The 12,333-nt window shown below is 33.8% G+C and overlaps 1 protein-coding gene across 1 annotated transcript; it reads left to right on the forward strand.

Annotated features, from left to right (window-relative positions):
- Window positions 1–288: 288 nt before the first annotated feature.
- On the forward strand, window positions 289–5,419 carry LOC111508953 (UDP-glucosyltransferase 2). The gene is made up of 3 exons (XM_074172092.1): window positions 289–2,973; window positions 4,568–4,787; window positions 4,979–5,419. Exons 1-3 carry the CDS (start codon window positions 2,149–2,151, stop codon window positions 5,266–5,268), a joined length of 1,335 nt encoding a protein of 444 aa, XP_074028193.1. The 5' UTR covers window positions 289–2,148; the 3' UTR covers window positions 5,269–5,419.
- The last annotated feature ends 6,914 nt before the right edge of the window (window positions 5,420–12,333 follow it).

Below are 12,333 nucleotides of genomic sequence, written 5' to 3' on the forward strand. Positions count from 1 at the left end.
TCTTCAATAGTCCGCCCTATTCGGAGTCGCAATTCTTCTTTGGTAGGCACTCGAATACTGTATACCCTTTCTTTTAAAACACCCCATAAAAAAGTAAAGTGGCGTGAGATCGGGTGATCTCGGTGGCCAATCCCACGGCCCTAAACGCCTAAACCAACGATCGCCGAAGAGTTCGTCAAGTTTCCTGGAAACTTAATGGGTGGAATGAGCTGGCGCTCCGTCCAGTTGATACCACGAATTCCAATATTCCTCTAAAGGCAAATTTTCAAGAAAATCGGTTACAGTCGTCCTTACTATTTGGAGATATCTCTCTGCATTCAGTGTGTCTTCATAAATAAAAAAATAAAAAAGCTAATTTTATTGATCTTCAGAATACAGAAAACATTCAGGTCAAATTTTTCTTGAAAACCCATTTCTTTTGTAACATGAGGATTATGATCAGCCCACAAATGTTTATTCCTTCTATTGAAAATACCATCTCTCGTAAATTTTGATTCGTCGCTCCAATTTATTTTTGACAAAAATTCCCGATCTTCCTGTGTATGAATCAAAAGGGATTCCCACAAAAATGCATTCTACGTTCGAAGTCTTCTGCTTTTAGAGCTTGAACTTTGGTAAATTTATACGGATGCATTCCGTGATTTTTCATCACATACACATAGGTGTATAACATACTGAAGCATGTGATACACCTAAATCTTTTTCTGCACTGCGAATGGAAGCTTCTGGATATGCATGAAAATATGCCAAAACGTTAACAGTATTTTCCTCATTTGAAGTAACAGGTTTTGGTGATGTTGAAAGCGCTTTTAACATGGAGCCATAGTTAAGGAAATTATTTTGTAATCTTACAAACTTCCTCTCGTTCATTGGTGTTAATTCAGGATACATTTGGTTAAATTTTCTACAAATTCTGGCAATGATTTGATCACACTGTCCGTGTATAATAAATAATTTCATAAGAGCTTCGTTTGAATAATCAATGTTTGCATTCATTTTTTGCAATTTTTTGAAACACCGTCAATAACCATTTATCAATAACTTATAAAAGTCACCAAACTGTCATAATCTTGATATTTCCACGGCTACCTAGAAATCACATTCTTTAAAAATTATTTTTTGTACAACTGTTATTGAAAATCTCTTCGATAGAAACACTTCAATCAGAACACCTACCAAAAAATCATTTAGAAAAGTTCACACATGCAGTTCATGCTATTGGTAATATTAAATCCCTGTGAAGTTACTGACGATGACGAAGTAGTATTCAGTCAACTGTAGAAAGTCCTTCATGACTCACCAATAATCCTCCTTAAAATAACGTGAGTTGGCGTATGTAGTTGTAACATATGCCTTGTAATCCAAAGATCGTGTGTTCAAATCCCATGGACCTATAATTTTTTTTATTATCAGCAGTAACGTTATACAAAAAACTTTGTATGATACATTTGTTAAGTGATTTTATTTTGCTCGTGAGTTTGCTCCACTTGCTGACGCTCGTTTTGCAATAATCCCCACTCACAAAATAAAATGCCACTTTCAACACTTGTAGGTAAAACGTGAATAACTATTTTTCCACAAAAACGGCGTTATTAAGAAAACTTGACGATTTAGGTATAGGGACATGTATATCATCTTGAAGCATTTTTCACCATCTTTCAATTTATCGAGTAATATACAGGGGGTTTCATTTGAAAAAATTAACTTTCGACTACTTTTATGCACAATGGAAATAATAGTAATTTTAGCAAGCCTTGTATGATATGGAGTGCTGCCGCAATGCTGAAAATATTTTAGATCGATAGGACAGGTAAGGAAATGTGAGAGATGAAATTTTCAGAAAAATCATGCTTTGCGTTTTCCAGAAACGTCTAACCTACCATCGACAGTGAGTCACGCTGTATAGTATATAGTTATCTGGTTATCATCCCCGCTTACCAATTCAGTTGACAAACAATTTCAAATTAGTATATTTGAAAATATATCACAACGTAATCAATAACCACCTTATCATTATTCCAATAGGATCTGTTGTTATTTATAATTCTCTCCGGTCAGCGATAAGAAGTAGAGTATATTCATCCTCAACTTTGTTGTTTTTCTTCCGTTCATTATTTGACATTCAACGCTGTGCATGTGCATGTGACAATGTATATAGGAATAATATTTGTGTCGATAGTGACGCTTTTGAAAACGTCGATCTCGTCAAGAATTTTGGCGGTCGTCCCAATTCCATCTTACAGTCACCAAATATTCTACAGGCCTTTATGGCTGGAACTAGCTAGAAGAGGACACCAAATCACTCTTTTGACGACGGATCCTATGGACGATCCACCAAGAAGCGTACAGCAAATCAACTGGAATTTCGCTTACGATGTCAGACACAAGAAGCATGACATCACAAGAGGGCTCCAAGAAAACGAATTCAACTTTCCCAAAATTCTGGACCTTTACCAGTCATTGCTAAATGATCTGGTAGACGAGGAACTCACACATCCTGACGTGCAAATTTTGTTGAAGAACGAAACCGAACATTTTGATTTGTTGATTGTAGAATACTTCTCTCCTGTGATGTTTGGATTTGCTGAACATTTCAAGTGCCCTTACATAACCATATCATCTCTGGAGATACTAAACTCGTACTATCATTCTTTGGGAATTCCCAATCACCCGGTGTTGTATCCAGGAGTTCTCATGCCCTTCGAATGGGATCTTAGTTTTGGAGAAAGATGTCTGAGTACTTGGTTCTTTCTGTATGAACTCTACAGACATTTGATCTACGGCAACGCGAAAGAAAATGATATAGCAAGAAAACATTTTGGACAGAACCTACCACCCCTGGATGAAATTGTGCAAAATGTTAGTATGGTGTTTGTGAATACGAATCACGTCTTCAACACTAGGCCTCTTGGTCCTGGAATAATTCGAATAGGTGGAGGATTCCACTTAGTCGAGCAGAAGAGATTGCCAGAGGTAAGAAATATTAGAAACCAATGCAATACGAAAGATATTTTTGTGTTCCTTTTGACTTGTTTCGTATTTCAAAGTATCTTGACTGGTAATTATTGTCGAAAACTTCCATCAAAAGTTAAAAAGCTATTTCCCCTACTAATCGATCGTTATTGTTATACAGTGCGTCCAGCAATGAGGTGGACTACAGGAGGAACAGGACAAAGAATTTATTCTTCTAAGCGTTATTCTTACCAAAATTCTAAGTAAAATTTAAATCAAACAATATTGCTATTCAAACTGGATGAAGAGCAATAGTTTAAAAAATATGAGATGAGAAACAATTTTGTTTAAATATCCCTTTCTAAAAACTTCAAAATGAAGGTATTTAGGTATTCAACTCATTTTAAAAATGTAAATGACAATCTGAATACAATTTTATTTTTTTGTATAGACAATTGTACTTTTGATATGAGAAAAATCCTCGTAAAATAAACATTTTGATTCGTTTTTTCTACCTCCGTCTATCTACCTCATGGGCGGACATAGAAAGTTTGTAAATGAATATTTTTTCTTCGAACGATTTGATCAATAGATGAGTATGATTGAGAAGATATTTGGACAAACATCGTCAAAATCATACAAACCCCTCAGTTTTTGAACGGTTGTTTGTCTTATTTAGAGAAAGAAATATACATAATTTCTGCTTCAAATTCTCAATATATATATATATATATATATATATATATATATATATATATATATATATATATATATATATATATATATATATATATATATAAACTAATCAGATAATTCGCAAAATGAAAATTCTTCCTTAAGATATTTCATCATCAATAAATTATTGATTTGAATACTGAAATTTTAGTGGAGGATTTCACATTTCTCGTTGTCAAATCATCTACCTCGCACGATATCAGATGATTGACGGTGAAAACTATTCGCATTCGACTATCGCTCTAGTATTATTTTCCAAATAATTATATACTTTCACTTACGAAGCATACATTACTTTCACAATTTGTATTTTGAGGGGAATTCTGTTGAAATAACCAATGTAGTTTGTAGAAATTTGAATACAAAATTATCTTTTTGCATTTTCTTTATTTTCCTTGAGTTTTGCAGCGCCACCTCACGGTAGTGGTCGCATCGAATTGGCATATACCATTATAACCATATATTCCTCATATTTTCTAAGTAGATTGATTTTGTTATCAGTTTTATGGACTAATGGAGTAATGGAATATATATATATATATATATATATATATATATATATATATATATATATATATATATATATATATATATATATATATATATATATATATATATATATATATATATATATATCAATAAGATGAAAACTGATTATATCGACATTAGATATATGTGTATGAATTTCATTAGCAGTTGAGTCCCTCATAATAAATCATCCCAATGAACAGTATTTATACTCCATTTGAATTCATCAAAAGTTAAATTCCCGAATTTTTGGAGCCAATGTTTTTGCATTGGGGACCAAATATCATACACAATTTTTATGTGTTCTGCTAATTATATAATGTAGTTGTAAACCCGTACCACGATTTTACAGGATATTGAGGCATTCCTAAATGATACGAAACATGGAGCAATTTATTTCAGTTTGGGAACCAATGTGAGAAGTCATCATTTACGTGGAAACTTTCTGAAAGTTCTAATCGAGACCTTTCAAGAATTGCCTTACCAAATCTTGTGGAAGTTCGAAGTGTCACTGCCACAGACATCTGAAAACGTTAAAGTTGTCAAATGGGCACCTCAACAAGATGTTCTACGTAAGTTGTTTGAGAGAAATTGTTGCTATTTATAATAAATATTACTGGAATTTTTCCCAACACCAAACCGTTATTTTAACACCTCGACACGTGTTTCGATCACCAAGTGATCATCTTCAAGGGGTAGATCAAACGTTTGATCTTCCTCTTGTATCGGCCAGTTCTATCCAATTATTTAATTTACTTCACAGGACACAAAAACGTAAAGTTGTTCATCACACAATGTGGAGCTCAATCTATGGAGGAGTCAATTTTTTCAGGAGTTCCCCTGCTTTCTATTCCATTCGTCAATGACCAGAGAATGAATGCCCAAACAATAGAAAAACATGGATTGGGTTTGGTCATTGACAAAAGTACAGTAACAAAGGACATTCTAAAGGCACATATAATAGAGATAATGACCAATTCCAGGCAAGTAAAAACAATTTCACGTCCCTATCGAATATATCTAAAAAAAAATTTAGTTTCAGAGAGAGGGTAGAAAGAACGGCTCAACTCATGACAGATGAACCGATGAGTGGTTTGGAGAAAGCGGTGTGGTGGACTGAATACGTCATCAGACATAAAGGAACGAAACATTTTTGGCATCCCAATAGGAATTTACCGGTTTATCAATATCTGCTGTTGGATGTTTTGGGTGCTTTTTTGCTAGTCTTTGCTCTTTCCGTTTATATCATTTATAAGATATTTTTCATAATTGTGAAAAGGGTATTGGAAAGAGAACTCATTAAAGAAAAAACTGCTTGAGAAGCATATTCTATTGTTTTCTTCAATTCAAATATTGACTTTTTGATATCATTTTCGTTTTTCAACTAACTCATTTTATTACTTGGTATCTGTCTGTCTTGGTATTTTTAATATGTATTTTCATATTACCATTTGAGCAAATATTTTTATCTCCCACTTCTTGAACTTCAAGAGGTAAAAATCTCAACTCAAAAAATTTGAATAACAAAGTGGCTGTCTGTAGTAATGAGTCCGATAAAAAAGTTTGTCAAAAATATAATAGAGATCGGACATATTTATTTTACAATATAAAGTACCTACCAATATTGCCTTACAACTTCATACAATTTTATATCGGCCAAACTGGAAGAACTTTCTCCAAAAGAATAAAGGAACATAAAAGTAGTGTTTTGAATGCGAAGACCAATTAAAAATTTGCAAACCATTCAAAATGAGACTTACTGAAACCGAAGGAATAAAAGGCTTTTATTGTGGATTCTTGAGTGATCCCCCCCCAAATCAGTCACATCCAATTCACCACCAATATTCAAAGTGTTTCTCAAGAAAGTGACCCCATATTTCTATCGCATTTTGATATTTTCACAAATATATTATAAATGAAATGTTGGCAGATCAGATTGATTTTATTTTCTACTGGATTAACAGTTTCACCGAATTTTCTTCTTTGGGCTGAATAATTTTGAATTGAAAATGGATTTTTGCCAACGATTTTGAAGATTATTCTCATTCCTCAATCTTCATCAAGTTGTTTAATGTTGTTGTTAATGTTAATGTTGTTTAATGTTCTGAGAGAGCTGAGTTTTATCAAACAAATTGCTATCAACAACGGTTACGAGGTGGATATTATTGACTCAATTATTTACGGAAAATTGCTAAAACAAGCACTGAACCAGGTCTAACCCGTTTCAAAGAATTATAGTAAACATTATGTAACTCTAACTTACTTTGGTGATCCTAGTAATATCGCGCGTTTTTTTTAAACAAAGATTAAGACGTAGCCTATACAGAACAAATTATAATTCAAGTAAATTTATTGAAAACTATGAAGATAAAACTCAGGCATCGGATAGTTGAGCAGAGTTGTGGCTCTTGTCCTAAATTTTATATTGGCCAAACCGAAAGAACTTTCTCCAGAAGAATAAAGAAACACTTTGTCGAATGAGAAGAAGAATTCAACATTTGCAAATCATCTTTTGACAGAGGGACACGAGTTCAATCACGATTATGACGTATTGCATTTGAAAAAGAAACTCAATCTTTTTGAATGCTAAGGAATCAATAGTTCTGAGAATTCAGGATTATTGCTCAATCATCAGATAGATATTCGAATTGTTACCCTTTATTGAATTCAGTTCGAAAGGATGAAATTGCTGATTTGGATAGATCTTGGAAGCAGGTAAAATGAGGTCTCAGGTAAAACTTAGAATCATCTTCCAGTTTAACTAGTTATCCCTAGAAAGGTGGATAGTTTATGTAATTAATTTATCATATAGAAATTTTATCAGGGATCAATATTCATCAGGATTCAAATTACTATAAAAGCATGGCACATAATTTGGTTGGTCAGTATTGTGACGTCTGAAGATGCTACTGTGTAACGAAATACGTGTCGCGGTTTTGTCAAGTAGAAATCTCACGTTATAATGGATTTCCACCAAGTATCTGTCAGTTCTGTCATATTTTACACGTTTTCAATTACTTTAAATCTCAAAAATAACAGAGGTGGTTCAGTTCTGCAAACTTCTTTCCATTGTTTATTTTTTTATCTCTCATAATGCGGCAGATAGCGATTGTGGGAGCACCAATTTGGAGCACACTGTATAAAAACAAGACCAAATCCAGATTCTTTAGGCGGAAGTTTCGAATAAAAACTAAATTTTATACGTTTTACCCAATTCTGGTAAAAAATAAGACTGTTATTTAAAACCCGTTTGCGTGCTCACCTCTTAGCAAGCATTTTGCGTTCAATATTGTCCTGACACTAGAGTTATTTTGGAATGTCTGGCTCGTTGCCTCGCATTACTGTCTCTTTTGCCGTGCATCTGGAAACTTCAGCAACACGCTTAGCACAGCCAAGCACCAACTATTGAAAAATAATCCTGAAATATCGCTTTGTTTCGGCCCAGGATGGGAAATTATGGAAGAGAATGTAAAAATCGTATCATACGCACGGCATCATTTTTATATTTCATGTTCACGAAAGAAGGGTAGAAACAGTTGAATGAGGGACTAGTCTAGTTCACATGTACTTTTTTTGTAACATTTTTCAGCTCTGTCCAAAAATTACGACCAAGGTGTCATTCGATTCGTATTTTTGCCTAGAAAGTTTAAGGAAAAGTCCGAAAACGTGCCGATGAAAATTACAAAAGTTATAAACAATTAAGTGAAAAAAAATGGGGCTTTAGTTTTTTCTTAATATCTCGGAAAATTTTCAAAATTTAGGAAATTTGAAAAAAGATTTGATCATTTAAAGAAAAAACGGTTCCTTAATTTTAATATTCAGTTGCAAAAAACGATTGTTAACAAACGCATTTTTTAGCAACAAAGAATTTTTTTAAGAAATCATTATTTTTCTAAAAATCATGATTTTTTTCAATTAAGATAAAAAAAAAATCGAATTGCTTATAAACAATGTATTTGTTTATAATAAATTTATTAACAATAGCTGTAAAAAAATTAAAAAAAAAATTATTGATTAGTTTTTAGCCATGAGACAATGAAAAATTAAAAAAAAAATTGTAATGTATTTTTTATAAAATTATAATTTTAAATTGTTAATAAAAAAATAGAAAATAACAATTTTTTCATTTTGGCAACGATAATCTATTTTTTTGCCTATTAAGGATAACTTTACCAAAGGAAAAAAATGCCAGGGTTTTAGTTTAATAATTATAGGGATTTTTATATCAACTTTCAATTCAGAAAAAGTTATCATTCAACAAATTTATAATTAACGTTAAAATTGGGATAAGAATTTTTTGACTGCGGATTGTTGTTTATTGATGTATCCCAACATTACATGAATTTTTTCATTCCTTAATATTAACATTTGATATGTTTAAATATTTTTTTTGTTTTTATGTCAGAGTGACGAAAGGCGCGCGGAAGCCAGACTACCCGCTTTTGGCTCTATTTTCAGGGCTCTGTAAAAATTATAAATAATCGAGATACAGTTTCGGGAGTTGGGACTTTATTCACGCAAATTCATTCATCTTTTCAAATCTTTTTTCAAATTTCCAAAATTTTGAAAATTTTCTGAGATATTAAGAAAAAACTAAAGCCCCATTTTTTTTTCACTTAATAGTTTATAACTTTTGTAATTTTTATCGGCGCGTTTTCGGACCTTTCCTTAAACTTCCTAGGCAAAAATACGAATCGAATGACACCTTGGTCGTAATTTTTGGACAGGGCTGAAAAATGTCACCAAAAAGAGCTAAATCGAGTACATGTGAACCAGACTACTTCAATGTATTAAACCCTGCGTCCGACATGTGGACTGTTGAAATTAACTTTTGTATTGAGAATTCTATTCTGTAATATCTCTTTTTGCAATAAAATAATTTTTGATTGACCAAAAGCGACCAAAAAATCATCATATTCCGTCTTAGCCAAAAGAAAGGGTTCTTTTAGAGGAAAAAATATAGATTTACTCGAAGAAGTCTTTTGCACATAAACCGACTAAATAAATATTAAATTGCTGGTTCAAACAGACCATGAAACAATCATAAAATAGAAATAAAAAGAATATCATCGAAAATCATAAAAAAAAGTTACAGGTCATCAACATTTGTCATTTCTCGCAAGATTTGCACTACATTTCAGCATGGTCCAAACATACGAATTAATTGCATTTGTTACAAATGTATTTTGACACCTTCTTCGACCATTTTGTTCAATAAGAACATTATGCTGTCCAGAAAATAAAGTGATTTCTTATTTTTCTCAAAAAATATTAATTTTTTTATTTTAATCTTCTCAATCGTTGCAAAACGATCTTTCCTGGGTCCCTTCAGTCTTGGGAACAGGAAAAAGTCGCAAGGGACCAAATCTGGTGAATACGGTGGCTGAGGCATGATAAACTAACATTCAAGACAGGCCTACACAACATAAATCTGAGAAACAAATATATAATCACATGCCCACAACACAAGACCTCAGTTTTCCATAGAAGCCTTTCGTATTCGATTTCGCATCTTTATAATTTTATTCCCAATTCGCTTAAACAACACAGTAATATGTATAAAGTCAAAAAATAACTTAAAAGTATATAGTATATAGGTATGCGAGTTAACACGATGTGATGCATTACTTTTTTCATATAGTCCTCCTCATTTTCCCTGCCTGTGTTTGACAAGTATTCATTTCTCGTTATCTTCCATATTACTTTTTTCTCTTTTTGTTGTTGTTGATGAATATCCAAGTGACTCAATGAATGCCAAGAACTGTGTGATGTAGATTTACGCTTAGGTTAGTTTTTTGAGTTATATTATAATATTTAAAATAACAAGGGATTTCTTGGATTTTTGGCAAGGCGAATACCATGTGACATTTTATTTTCCACTGGAAATAAATACATTATTATTATTATTTTTACCGTAGTATGTGCTAGTCAGGCCCTATCCTCCGAAGCCCCGATACATTCGGGAGGGCGCGCCAGCATCATCAACCAACGACCACTCCCCACACCGTGGGGTAAGTGATCATTGAGTCCGAGAATCATGTGCCATGAGCAAGCACAGTGAGTCAAGAATGACAGCCGTCTGCATCTGTCCGGCTAAAATTTCTGCCTTAGTGCGGCAAGCCGGTATGATTTTGAGATTCGAGACTAGAAGCATCATTCCACCAAGGAAGAGAAGAGAAAATCTCAATATTTTATCCGTTTTTCCTCCTAGTTTCGGACGATATTCCTCTCGCCAGGAGCTGAAAACTCCTACATCAGGCTTTTTAGCTTATATGAGCCTGAGGGTGGGGAACGTAGAGTTCCAATAAAGTTGGCACTTCTTATTCCCCACAACGGATTCAATATCCCCCGGAGCGTAGGGCAACACCTGTGTCTCGTCAATACCGTAAGAGTGCCGTAGATGGTAATATAGCACTCTCATGGACGCTTTATGTCGACGAATATAGGCTAAGACCGCATAAGCTGAACATGCTGACAGCAAGTGGGTCTCGGACGTCTCGCGGCAGGCCCTGCACCTTGTATCAGAAACCTCTATATCCATCACGCGACTGCGGTAGACTAAGGTGTTGAAAACACCATTCTGGCAGGCCATCTTGAATAAAATAATAAAAGTTCCATGTAAGAACAATTTAAAAGAAATTCTTTTTTTAGTTTCAATTAACCCAGTATAAGAAAAAAATATTGTAATCGAAGTATCATTAGATGATGAAAAACTTAATTTTTGGAATATCTTCGTAACAAAATATACTCTTCAAATGGATTTTGAAAACAGGTATCGTCGAATAGATAGTTTTTTTCTGAACCGTTCCGTGTATACCCATACATTACTATATGTTTCAGGAGCACTTTTACTAGATAACCTGTACATTGGAGAACACCAATTTACAATAAGGTCAGTTCAATGGTATCTGAAACTTTAAAACGAAATATTATTTCTGAAGACTGTATTGGGGAGAGGTACATGCGAAATAAAATCTCGAAATATTAATCTCTTCCAAGTTCCTACACCTTCGGTTCTGGTAAATGCTTGCCGGAAAACAACTATCTTCCCGACTAATACCACGCTGGATATTGAATGTATACAACTCCTACAAAATAACTACAACTTCGTTCCTTATATGAATCGTTCAGTGCAAAAGACTTGCTCCAAAATATTATCGACCCAGTCCTCATCAATCTCACAGAGAATCTGTTTGAATATGTTTAAAATATGTTTGTCCGTTAATCAGCTGTCGCCCCATACGAACGACAACTCTCAGAAGTTGAGAAACTTGTGCGAGGTCTTACCTTTCAACGTGTGATTTCTAACACGGTTGCAGAATCATCACAGCGTCAAGCAGATAAATTATTTCGAGAAAAATATCTGGTCGAGGCGGGAATCGAACCCACGGCATTCCGATCGTGAGTCGGCCGCAGTACCACCTAGGCCAATTCCTGCACACTTTCAAAAGAACATTATGTTTCAATGGATAGGATAAATGGATGCAATCTAGTGGCCTCCTCGGTGGCCCGACTTATGTCCAACACACTCGCTGGGACGGAGAATTATTCATTAATGTATGTCGCGAAGTGACACAACATCAAGAGCTGCAGAATTTACGAAGGGTTTATGATTGATACAGTTTATGAGTTCAAACCAGTTAATTTTCGCATTTTTCGATAAACGTATCTAAGCTATGTATCTTCTAAACAAGTGAAACGATTTTCAAATGCAAATCAGCAGTAATTATCGTACAATCTCTATTCCCAATAGAAACAATTTGGGAGGGTATCCCTAATGTTTCATATAAACATTGAATTGAAAGTAGTTGTTTCAAGAGGGCTTTTTTTCCAGTTCCTGCATGATCTACATATCTTTGTGGAGAGTTTATTTTGATTTTACCAAAAAAATCGATATGTTTTTCATTTTAATTATTGCTATAGTCTACAATACAAGCAGCCTCATTAAAATTGGTGACATCCCGATCAATTATACCCGTATTAGTTTAAATTTGGGGTCGATTTCCAGAGTAAATTCCTCGTCTAAAATCTGTAAATTTGTTTTCCCTAGACAACCATTGATCGTGGTAGTTTATAAAAGGGGATTCGCGGTTTCTCTAGACTTCAATACTAGTGGTG

The sequence above is a fragment of the Leptinotarsa decemlineata genome, unplaced genomic scaffold (genome assembly GCF_025532065.1).
Source record: "Leptinotarsa decemlineata unplaced genomic scaffold, Ldec_3_MD MMD2_tig00000035_RagTag_RagTag, whole genome shotgun sequence".
Classification (NCBI taxonomy): Eukaryota; Metazoa; Arthropoda; class Insecta; order Coleoptera; family Chrysomelidae; genus Leptinotarsa; species Leptinotarsa decemlineata.

Coding starts and splice junctions, on each gene's coding strand:
- LOC111508953 (XM_074172092.1), top strand. CDS start 2,149: ATGTATATAGGAATAATATTTGTGTCGATAGTGACGCTTTTGAAAACG. Junction 2,974..4,567: donor AGCAGAAGAGATTGCCAGAG/GTAAGAAATATT, acceptor ACGATTTTACAG/GATATTGAGGCATTCCTAAA. Junction 4,788..4,978: donor ACCTCAACAAGATGTTCTAC/GTAAGTTGTTTG, acceptor TTTACTTCACAG/GACACAAAAACGTAAAGTTG.